The sequence below is a fragment of the Acipenser ruthenus genome, chromosome 5, assembly GCF_902713425.1.
Source record: "Acipenser ruthenus chromosome 5, fAciRut3.2 maternal haplotype, whole genome shotgun sequence".
NCBI lineage: Eukaryota > Metazoa > Chordata > Actinopteri > Acipenseriformes > Acipenseridae > Acipenser > Acipenser ruthenus.
The window spans coordinates 19,387,144-19,399,590 of NC_081193.1; the positions used below are offsets into that span (position 1 = coordinate 19,387,144).

At 36.5% G+C, this 12,447-nt stretch overlaps 1 protein-coding gene across 4 annotated transcripts in view; it reads left to right on the forward strand.

The window, feature by feature from the left end:
* LOC117403041 (runt-related transcription factor 2-like) overlaps positions 1-11,427 on the forward strand; it is a 74,671-nt gene extending 63,244 nt beyond the window's left edge. For all 4 annotated transcript variants that reach the window (XM_034004893.3, XM_034004890.3, XM_034004891.3 and 1 more), the window contains 2 exons: positions 160-321; positions 7,759-11,427. In XM_034004893.3, coding sequence (XP_033860784.1) covers positions 160-321; positions 7,759-8,249 — 653 coding nt within the window. In that variant the 3' untranslated portion in view covers positions 8,250-11,427. The remainder of the gene's footprint in view (positions 1-159; positions 322-7,758) is intronic.
* The last annotated feature ends 1,020 nt before the right edge of the window (positions 11,428-12,447 follow it).

Below are 12,447 nucleotides of genomic sequence, written 5' to 3' on the forward strand. Positions count from 1 at the left end.
TTGTAGGGGGACCACAGGCCTGTAATTTGAGGACTGGTATGGAGAGTGGGGGGACACTAAAAACGACCGATTTGCAGCCCACTGTTGACTGCATGCAAATATGTTTTGTGAAAATTCCAATTTGTAAAATACCAGTTTTTCCTTTTTTTCCCCTTCCAGACCCCAGACAGACCCAGTCATCTCCTCCCTGGTCGTATGACCAATCTTATACACCTTATCTGAGCCAGATGACTTCACCATCCATACATTCTACAACCCCGCTCTCCTCCACCCGAGCCACAGGGCTTCCTGCTATCAGTGATGTGCCAAGACGCCACCCAGGTAAACAGCTTTCCACTCCAGTGCAGAACAACTGTGCCAATAGGCTTTGTAGTGACGTAGTTAGACCTCCAAGCCTCAGCGCACTGGGTTTTTTGGGGGAGAAGATTTATTAACTACAACTAATAAAGATGTGTAGTTACTTCAGTAAAGGCTTACGAGATTACTGTTTTTTTTAAGTCATATTCATTTATTGGCTACAGTCTCAGGCACCTGTTGGTTAAACGCCAGGGAACTTTTACAATCTCACCAGCAGTAATGTACTTGGGATTGTAAATTATGTTTTATTCCTGCACAGCTGCTGCATAGGGTTTAGAGGGGTATCCAGTCCCCGTTACCAATTTGGGAAGGGGGTTAAATACGGCCACTTTTGATCTGCATTAGGATTTTGGTAAGAAATAATTTGTAAAGAAATTCAATCCTAGTTTAAAAAAAAAAACCTACTGTGAACTTGTATAACATGACCACTTGTGAAAGTGGTAATAACAGGGCTGTAAGTGGCACAAACTCCGAGGAAGCTAAGGAATGATTCAAGGTAATATGAGAACTCGGAAAGTAACAGTTGTAATAGAGCATTAGTTTAATACAGCTATAGACGAATATTTCTGCTTTTACTTGACTGCTCATTTACATTTTTAATGTCTGTGATTTTTTCTTTCATGTACCTGTTTGACAAACTGCCAGGTGGTTTTCTTAAGGGTTTTTCTTATTTCTTTTTTCACAAAGCCTAGAGCAAATGTTAAAGTTTAAATGACTTCTCACTGCACTGGTTCATTGACAGTCTGAACCCAAGCCAAGTGCCTTGTAGGATTTGATTAGTTTAGATTTCTTCTCTCTTTCATCTAAGAGGAGGGGAGGTTTGTTCTTTTAACAAACAGCAGCAAAGCACCTCGCGGTCCTAATGCCCACCAAATGCAATTCATCAAAGAGACATGTATAATACCTTATGTTCTCATAAAAAGTGACGGGCAGATTTGAACCCAGGCCTCACACTGTATGAGAAGCCCCCGATTCCCTTGACCATTCTTCGAATAATGCCTCCATTAAATAAAATAATAATAATAAAATAATAATAATATACTGTAGTTTACTGCAGTAAACTACAGTATAAGAAGAAAGTACGGTCCTTTGCAGTACAATGCAATATATAAATGTACCACATGGGACAAACTACCTGAGCAGTCACTATCTTGACTCATCACCTGAATTCTCCTTTGCATAACGTTCCCCTTAGATCTGCAGAGGAGTTCCCAGAGTTGTATAGCCTGTACATATCCAGCTCTTTTGTGTATCCCATACAAAGCTTTATTCAGCATGTGCATCCCTTTCCAGTGGCATACATTTGTGAAACCTATTACATGATAAAACGTGACCTACAATCTTTAAACGATATAAAATCAGTACTAAGAGAACTGGATTTAACTCTCATCTTAACCAAAAAGTTTCAGAGCTTGGCTACAATCAATATCCCTGTTTAGCAGATTTACTTTCCAATTCTGCATGAGTCAACAGACATTAGCAGTCATATTGCATGTTAATTTATCCAACATAAACAGCTTTCAGAAACTTTGTTGACCAGCCACAATTTGAACAGGTTCCAGTTTCTTTAATTAACTCAATTATGAACTGTAGTCTTTTCAGAGACAGGACATTGCAAACTGTATTGAAAATGACATCAAAAGATAGAACCGATAATCATGTAGCAGTTCTTTGGTTTATTAAATTGGTATTAAACTGCATTCTTTAAAAAAACACACATAACACATACAAGTAAAATTACAAATGTGAATGAAAATACGATATGATATTTTCTTGCTCTAAAAGGTCTTTTATACTTTACTGGTAGAAATACTACTTTATACTCTGATTTTGTGGTTTGGCAAGACTTACCTTAATTGAAAACTTTATGCAAAAGTTGAATTAATAGTTTCAATAAATTACAAAGAACATTCAATAATGTAAAAAAAACATGTGGTACATCCTTAGGCTCAACAAACTGCTCTGACACAGTATAATTCACCAACTTCCTTTATGAAGCTCTTACCTTTTTCCACTAACATGCAGATGGATTATCACAGAGCCTCTGCTAAAGCCTTTTTAGGGCCAAGGAAAAGTCACCCTGTCACTTTTTAAACAGAGCTCTTCTTTCCTGGAAGAGGTTTTCTCTTCGAATTGTAGATATCTGATAAACAAAAAATGGACAATTGTAATTGACCACACATGTTATCAAATGAACACTGCTGTGATATTCGCAGCACTTCAAACACTGGATTACAGTTCCCAAGGCAGACACTGAGACAGAGAAGACTCCTCATGATTTATGATAACAATATTGCGTTTAAGGACACTGTTTTTGGGAGGAAAGTCTTTATTTCTTTGCGGCCCACTGTTTTGGTAGCCACAGCCTATTAGTGGTTTTCAATTTTTAGAAAACCAATATAAGGACTAAAAGAGCAGATTTGCCCTTTTTCTTTGGCTAATCGGAGGCACGCAACCACATCTGAGGGGGCACTTGGCTCATTATGAATTTCATGGAAACTGTTTCCCTTGAAAGCGTTTCCATATGTGCACTCCCGATTTATCCCAACTTTTTCCAATCTGAATACAAACGCACACACACACATACTGATTGGAGCTAGTTCAGGGATGTGACAAAAAGGCTCACGTGATCACAGTGCCACTTGTGTGGCCTCTTTTAAAAATACAGTGTGCCGATTCTTGGCTTTCATCCCATTGTAATATCTGGTTTCAAACGGGAACTTTTTTTCAATTTCACAAACCCTTAATCAATGCAATATTGATTCTTAAGTTCTTCCAGATAGGGAGTCTGGGACTGCACGATCTGCTTGCGATATTGTGGTAATGTTAGTCTCAATCAGTATTTTAAACTTACAATTTAAAAATCAAGTTGATGAGAAAGGAGAGGGAAACTTAATGTTTTATTTAGGATGTTTTTTTTCCCAGTTTTAATAGTCTTTAATGCTCAGTTGTTAAAAGACCAGGCTGCTGTTTTTTGCTGTGTCCCATTTTGGATCATACTCTTCTGTACAGTGATTGCAGTTTCATGTGTGTTAGTAATGGGCTGTTTCATAGACTGGCAATTGATCCAAAATGGCGCAACAAAAACTTGGTGTGGGCCTCAGATATTGCTAAACCCAGGGCTTGACCTCATGTCATCTTGTTATGAACCATGACAACAGAAACACACATCAACTGTTTGGCATTGGTGCTTTTTTAAATTTCCTGGACCTTCCTGAATTATCCTGAGGTGGTAAACTGACATACTCCCAGCAGACATTTAACCTACTATATTAAGCGATTTAGTTGTTGCAGGTTCTGTGGACACCCATTTTATAAGTGTCAAAACAAAATGACCACAAACAAAAACACTGCAAATTTCATAACATAGAAACCTTCATCAAGCTTTGCCTTTAGTTTTCTAGAAATGTACTCTATATTATCTAATAAATGAAAAAAATGCAAATTGTAAGGAAATCCAGTTCACAACAGTAGAAGTTGCTGATTGGCAGTTAATAAGGATTTCCAGTGACTCCAAAGCTGACCCAGCAATGCTACTGTATTGAAGCAGCACTATGGGGGGAGTGGACAGAGCACTAAAGACCTCGAGTGCACGCTGATTTTAATTAGTCAGCACTGCCGTGCCTTATTTTACTGACCACACTCAACACGCAGAATTCAATACCCGGAATTATGCATGAGGTTTACACACACTGTATAATATATATATATAGTAATTCACAATATTTTATGTTTTATTTATTTTTTACTGTAAAGGATATGTTTTTAATCACATGCAGATTAATGTAATGTAAAGCATCCAGAGATGATAAAGAACAAAAGCAAGAAAAGTATAAATATTACGATTAAATACCAATAAAAACACACAAAAATACACAAAAATACAAGGGTGGCAATTTCTGGCATATTTTGGAAATTATTTCTACCACAAATTACTACCGGTAGAAAAATTCTGGCAGGGCAGCATATTGTGGCAGTACACCAGCGTCAATGGTGCATTTGGTTACTACCTCAATGCGATCAAGCAAATACCGGCTTCATGATTGGTGAATTCCTCATACTGTACAAAAACGTAACATGAGCGTCAGAGGTGGAAAGTTTAAAATGGTTGTGTAGCTATTGTTGATTTATTAGCTATATTCATTTCAACAGCTGAACTACAAAAAGGCGACGTTGCATGCAGGTGGTGGGATTCTGTTTTCCTCAACTTGTAATGTGTCTTTGGATCATCTAAGAAAAGGTACTATTGAGAAGTATCTTGACAGCGCAGTACACAAAAACAAGAAAATCAAACTTGAAGTTCAGGCTAAACAATTACCGAACAAGCAGGTCACAATCACAGGATTGTTTAAAAAGAGCACAGAAAGTAGAGAAATGTCAACACGTTTGAACAAGTGGAAGCCTTAGTGCAGCAAACATACCCATACAACGGCTGGTCAATGAAACATAAAATATGGTGAATTACTATATATATATATATATATATATATATATATATATATATATATATATATATATATATATATATACACACAATCTAACTTCATTATAACGAACCCCCCTGGGACCTGGAGTAATGTTTGTTGTATCAGGTTGTTCACTATAATAGGATTTGGCAATTTGCTGTATCAGAATAATGAAGAAATGCCCAAATTATACAATATACAGTAGTTCTTTCAAGACAACTTCACATTGATCAACATTTAAACTGTGTATTTAAAAAAAAACAGTGAAGAAATGAAAACAATAAAAAGTACACTTACATGCTGAATAAGTAATTACGTGCCCTTTCTCTTTAAAAACATATCCAGCATAGATTTGCTTCATATTTTTCGTGCTTTTCTCAATGCACGCTGTTTCAATCTTGTTACCTCCTTACGTCTGTTGCCATCATTGCAGTTTGTGTGAAGATGGCAACAGTTGCATACGTCACACGTGATTTGCACTTTAATTCGAATTAGGCTACCAAGGTCTTTGTTTTCACTGAGAGAATAACACATTCACACTGGAGAAAGTTCAGAGATTGTTTAATCCAGGTAGATTTTGTAAAAGTGATCGTTCTAATAGGGCTAATTTCCATTGAAAAAAACGGTTCTTGCTGCATGGATCATTAAAAAAGGGGGTTCGTTATAGTGAAGTTAGACTGTGTGTGTGTGTGTGTGTGTGTGTATATCTATATCTATATATATATATATATATATATATATATATATATATATATATATATATATATATATATATATATATATATATATAGTGAAAGACTGGCTCTTTGTCAGTTTTCCCTCCTTCAAATAAACAATTTGACACCAGGATGCCAGTAGCGTATGTTTATTGTTTACAGCAACAAAACAAAATAAACAAAACAGAACATAACCCGGTCTCAGGTCCAATCTAAACAGAAATGTTATTATCAAATTACGAGGCAGGCTAAGCCTGTTACCTCGTTTCCAAAACCAAATCGCAATCCAATCTCTTTATCCAAATACCTTTTCCAATGTTTTTGTTTTCCAGTTTTCAAAATAATAATAATAACTCTTCCACTCGTTTGCTCTCCAACTCACCAACCAAACTCCCTCTCCAACCCCCCACATACACATGTCTTTTAAAACATAACCAATTACATCATTAAACAATTACCAAAACATTAAACCAAACAATTAACTGGTTGTTTTGTTGTTTGGACGCATGTTAATAATGTTTGTTTATATACATTTATAGAAGGGGGGGGGGTGATTTGGCATGTCAGCGGTACCACCAACCTTATATATCACATTCGCTGCTATCACCTTACTTGCAGAAGGAAATTTGAGTCCCAGTTAACAGGTAAAGGCTAGTACGTCGATTCCAGGCAAGCAAACAATCGCATCTATGCTCGGGGCAAACTATCCAGCTAATTCAGCAAGGGCGAAAATGATGACGGGAAAGTGCACGTTTTTTAATTAAAGAACTCAGACCAAATGGAAAGGTTGATTCTGCAGACTTCAGAGGCTTGGTGAACGTCCTGGACCCACGATACCAAGTACCTAGCAGGAAACAATTCTTGGAGGTTATAATACCACAGATGAACAACAAAGTAAAGGCTGAAGTGAAAGCTGAATTGAAGACTGCTAAACAAGTGTTAACGTATAATGTACACATCTACATTTTACAATAACCCAAATGATTATTAAAAAATTATCTGTATAAGCCTGACCAAACTTTTATTATCCTGTTATGAACTATATTAAACCATTTTTATATGTAAAGAACAGACACACAGAAGTTGGTTCTGTACTGGTGCCATTTTCTAATATGCAGAAACATAAAAAAGGTTCTCATTTCAAATTTCTTATGGTTTATAGGATAATAAAACAAAATATTTCCATCAGTATTGAGGCTACATTGCTCAAACTCAATATTGTGGTGTGCACAGGGGAAGGCGGCAGCAGTAGGGCTGGTAGGTGACGTAATCACACAAAAAGACATAAGTCCGTTATACGCTCCTTGCAAAGGAGCCGGGTTTTTTGTACAGTGGTATCGGCGCTCTGCTTTAGTGTGAGCGGTCCCGGGTTTGCACCCGCTCTCCGCCTGTGTGTGGATTGCCTCGCCCTGTGTGATGCGCCTGCCTGCGTTAACCGAGATCGCTACAATATCAATGTTTTCGAGGTTCTTGGCACTTTCGCCTGTGCTGACGCAGCTGACATGGGCCCATCGTGCACACCTGAAACACTGCACCTGAAAAATACAAAAAAGGAAACTGAAAAGTTTTGCGGAGTGCTTTCTTTACTATAGCTAAGTGCCATGTAAGGGAGTCCCACCAGAAAAAAGCACGCAATAAAGGGGCTTACTTTATTATTATTATTTGTTTATTTAGCAGACGCCATTATCCAAGGCGACTTACAGAGACTAGGGTGTGTGAATTATGCATCAGCTGCAGAGTCACTTACAACTACGTCTCACCCGAAAGACGGAGCACAAGGAGGTTAAGTGACTTGATCAGGGTCACACAATGAGTCAGTGGCTGAGGTGGGATTCGAACTGGGGACCTTCTGGTTACAAGCCCGTTTCTTTAACCACTGGACCACACTGGACTACTGCACGCAGGAGGCTGGACCACACAGCCTCCTGCGTGCAGTAACATGTTGAGCAGATACAGTCTATAGGTCATTTTTATTATGTACTGTTTTTAGGTGTAGTTGAATAAACATACATAATTAAAACCTGTCATCGCTTCAAATCAGCATTGTTTCCCTGATTATAGACGTGATGTACTTTAGATAAGGTTGAGATATCTGTTACTCAGTTGTAGTATAGTTGGTCATGTTGTCCAAAGTGCTTTGTGATTGTGATCTACTGTGAAAGGCGCTATATAAAATAAAGATTGATTGATATTTAACAAAGACTTATTTGGTTTTGCAGGAGCTTCAGACTTGAGCCCGTTTTCAGACCCCCGGCAGTTTGAACGACAGTTCGCCGGCCTGTCCTCCCTCACTGAGAGCCGTTTCTCCAATCCCAGGATGCACTACCCAGCCACCTTCACCTACACGCCCACCCCAGTCACGTCAGGCATGTCACTGGGCATGTCCACAACCACCCACTATCATACCTACCTGCCACCTCCTTACCCTGGCTCCACCCAGAACCAAAGTGGACCTTTCCAGACCGGCAGCACCCCCTATCTCTACTATGGCTCTTCTGGATCCTACCAGTTCTCCATGGTGCCAGGAGGAGACCGTTCCCCTTCCAGGATGCACCCGCCTTGCACAAGTGCCTCAACTGGCAGCTCCCTCATCAACCCCAATCTTCCAAACCAAAACGATGGAGTTGATGCTGATGGAAGCCATAGCAGCTCACCAACTGTGTTAAACTCAAGTGGAAGGATGGATGAGTCAGTCTGGAGGCCATATTGAAACCAGCAAAACTTTTGTGAACCTTAAAGAACCATCAGCTTTAGCGAACCAGCGAGATAATATGAGAGCAGTAACATATCAGCTTCGTAATTTTAAAATGTAAGGGTTTTAAAGCACAAACCAAACTTAATAACCCTCTTTCAAGAAAGAGGCATGTTAAACTACAAAATAGCCTTATATATAGCCTTAATGGTACAATTGAGAGATTAAACATGGTACATAAGACTTTTAATGTTGATCTGCAATGGTACTAGATTTCAGATTGTTCTCACAGCAATAAAGAGGAATAGAAGAGATCAAGAGACTTTTTGAAAGAATATGGAAATATTTATGGCATTCCACTGCAAATCCAGTTGCTGAAATTGCAAATCATGGACAGGTCATTATATTAATAAGAGCAAATGGGCCAAGGGCTTCCATTTTATTATTGAATTTGACTCTTGTTTGTCATGTACATAGAGTTGTGTTCTATTTTATAAATGCTGTTTAGTTGAGCGTTTTTTATATATATAATTCATAAATGTAATGCTGCACATTTAGCACTGAGTGCCAGTCTTTGCTTATTTTATATATGTAACAGAAATTCTGTTCATTTTAAAGGTACCAGCTTAAGTGTTTGTTTATTATTTTTTCATAATTTAATTTTTAGTTGCAAAGTTGGTACTGAAAAAAAGGTAACGCCTTTTAAAGCCATAAATTATTATAATGTATTTGATAATTAAAACATTTTAAATAATGTTTGAAGCATCTTAGTTAAATTAATAGCTTATTTTCTTTTGTAATTTAAAATATATATTGTTATTTTGTGAGGACTCAAAGCAAGGGGATCATTTAAGTTCATTATGTTGGACCACATATTTTTTAAATTAAGTTAAAGTGCCATTTTAGACAGAAGGCCAGTACGCTACCAAGGTCAAGCACAGAGTTCCCTAAGCTCATAAGCACAAGAACTGGATAAAGTATACTCACATGCTTGGTATGAATGGTATCAAAGCTTTTATTACTGATTTTAGCATACAGCTTGGAACATATCTAGGCCTTGTTTGTATCATATGAAGGACATAAGTTCTTTTAATTCATACAGTTATATGCTTGGCATCTCAAAGCCAACTTAATGCATATGAAAGTCGCAAGTGAGGCCTTAGAAGTTCCAGCTCTGCGTAACGAAAAGCACTTACTGTTTCAGAAATCTGTGGTTAGAAGATCCTGGGTTTGAACACCAGCTCCTCTTCCACTTACCTTCTGTGTTGCCTTTAATACCTTGTGTCTCTGCACCACCCTATTGTAATTAGGTAAATAATTAATTTAAAACATTATCAAATATATTCATATTTATTTTGCACACTTCCGGCATTCGGACACCAATTAATGACACCAATTAAAAAAACTTGTTTCTTCAAAAAAAGGAGAGTTCTTTTTTTTTGTGCAATGTCTGTTCATGGGAATGCTCAGTAGTACAGTTCTACACATATTTGTTCAGTCCCCTTAATGACAGACCTATAGCATCTAAACTGGTTATTCATTTGGCTGTATAATGTGTAGGTCTCATTTTGATAGCTGCCATGAAGTTCCACGTGAAAAAAAAGAAAGAATATGGTATTCTTATTTATTGCAATATTTACACACTAAAAAAATGAATAACCATCCTAAGCCAATGTTACTTTTTAAGGTCTGAATATGTTTTATGGATTTTGTACTGTGTATTTTGTTTTGTTTTGCAAAAAAGCAGTAATACAGTATGCCTGAATACGCTTCATATGAGCATTGTTTAGTATTCTCTGGTCGATTGATGATGTCATTGCTTTTATTTATTGTCTGTGGTAGCTAGACGTGTACACCATGGAATTGGAGTACTGCAAGGGCAAGCTGTTACCTATTTTTTAAAAACAGGTAGTATATTTGTAAACTTATTTTTTGTTATTGCTGAGAAAGTCTTGTGAAATATGAATATGTTTTTGTATACATATAAAAAGTAATTTTCTAAAGGTTCTGGACCAATGTAATTTAAGATGGCTGCAGGCAGCAACCTGGGAAGCAAATGTAAGGATTGTTTTGTTTGTTTGTACAGTCAAGCACTTCATTGTCTAGGTGGAATTATTACCAGCCCTGTTTACTTCCTGGGACGAGAGGCTTTTCATAAGGAGTTATGGACATTGCTTTTCAGAAGGAGCTATGGACATTGCTTTTCAGAAGGAGCTATGGACATTGCTTTTCAGAAGGAGCTATGGACATTGCTTTTCTTCATACTGCACCAATGCATGACTCAAAGTTTCAGACCAATAAGAAATCAGTACTGGTGACCCAGCAGTAAACTTTTAGCTGTATGTAAGTAGGTTTTGTTGCATTTGCAATTTCAATAAATGCTAATCAGGCAAAATGAAATATGCATAATCAGAACTTGCTTTGCATTACAGTTGCTTCAAAAGATTACAAGAGCATTAATTCTGGAGATTATGCTGTGTCATATTTCTTATATGCCACTGTCAGTCCAGTTACACTAAAACATAGCTGAATATTTTAAACAGAAGTGAAAGACTATATTCTTGCCATGACCAAGAATACCAAAATATTTACAAAATTAATATCTGTATTTTCATTACACCCCAGAGTTGAGACATTCTTCAACCATCTTGCTTTCTGAAACCTTGAATACACCCCATTTTGTATTTCATATTTGTTGAAAATTGTTTACATATTGTTTACAGAACTGTTAGCAGATAACAGCAAGTAACTCTTTTCAGTGTATTACCAAACTAGAATATATATATATATATATATATATATATATATATATATATATATATATATATATATATATATATATATATATCACCCAACAACCATACTGTTACATAATAGCTTTAATTTCTCTCATTGAGCTGTTTCATAGATACGCTTACCATTCTTGCATACTGCTGGAAAAAAAATGCATATTATGTAATATTTGTGTAAACATAAGCTTTTTTTCATTGTCATTGTCAAATAATTGCTTTCTATGCATATACTGTACCGATGCAATGTGTTTTTATTGTGCCTCAGACACCATTGAGTGTGAATGAGTTTGCTCCTCCAAATGATAAGGGACTAATAACAATTAGTGAGATTGTCTGGCATTTTCTCATGATTGTAACATTTATTGAAGTTTGGATTTAAATAAAAATGGCTTTTTTGGTACTGACTCATGATAGTAGAACTTTATGTTTGTGTGTGTGTGGTGGGGGTGTTAACAGAATTTGTACTTCAATGAACAGATTTCCTGCAATTAATTGACAGGAAATTGGTCACTGGAGATTCTGCAAGCTTTTAGTAGACTTTATCTATTTTAAAAGAGACAGCAGTACACTGCCAGTCACAGAAAAATAAATATATTGGACTGACCCAGCTAGCTATTTACAGGCCTCAGATAACACTCCTAGCAAAAAAAGCAGCTTTTATCACATGCATGATTCTTTTGAATCTAACTTTGAGATTTTGCTAACTGAATTGTTATCTCTCTAATTAACAATAATCCATTAAATGAAAAAAATGTAAATAGTGAAATATTGAAATGTTGTTATTACCATAATGCTTTCCATAAAGCGGTTAAGTTTTGTTGTTTGAACCCCCTAACTGTTTTGCTATGTTAAATGTTTTTTTTTTTAAATCATTTTAGTCGTTTTAGTTTCACTCCCTCTCTTTTAATGTAGCTTCTCTATCTGTCTTTCCAGTCCCCCTGTCTATAGAAAATGAAATTAAATTAAATTTTAAATGCAACGCAGACTCTTTTGAATCTGATATTAACAGAAACCGTCTTGTCGGAAAGGAAATGTTTTTGAAAGACACCTCTTTAGTTTTGTCTTTCTGTGTTCCAGCTAATTTTAACCATTCAGTTTTGTCATAAATGATGTAAGTATGGTTGCTTTAGGGCACTATACAAAGTGGATAAATCACTTTAATCCCATGATCCCATCCTTCGGATGAGACATAAAACCAAGGTCCTATTGTAAGTGACTCTGCAAGTCTCTGTAAGCCACTTAGGATAAAAGCGTCTGCTAAATGACTAATTAATGATAATAATAATAATAATGATCCACAATCTGCGTTTTCTTAATACGAAATGTCATACCTGCTTAATATCCTACTATTTGTGCTCTCCGGCATTCTCTTGATTATTGCTGTCATTATTATTTTCCAGTAACTAATGTCCCTTTTCAACCAT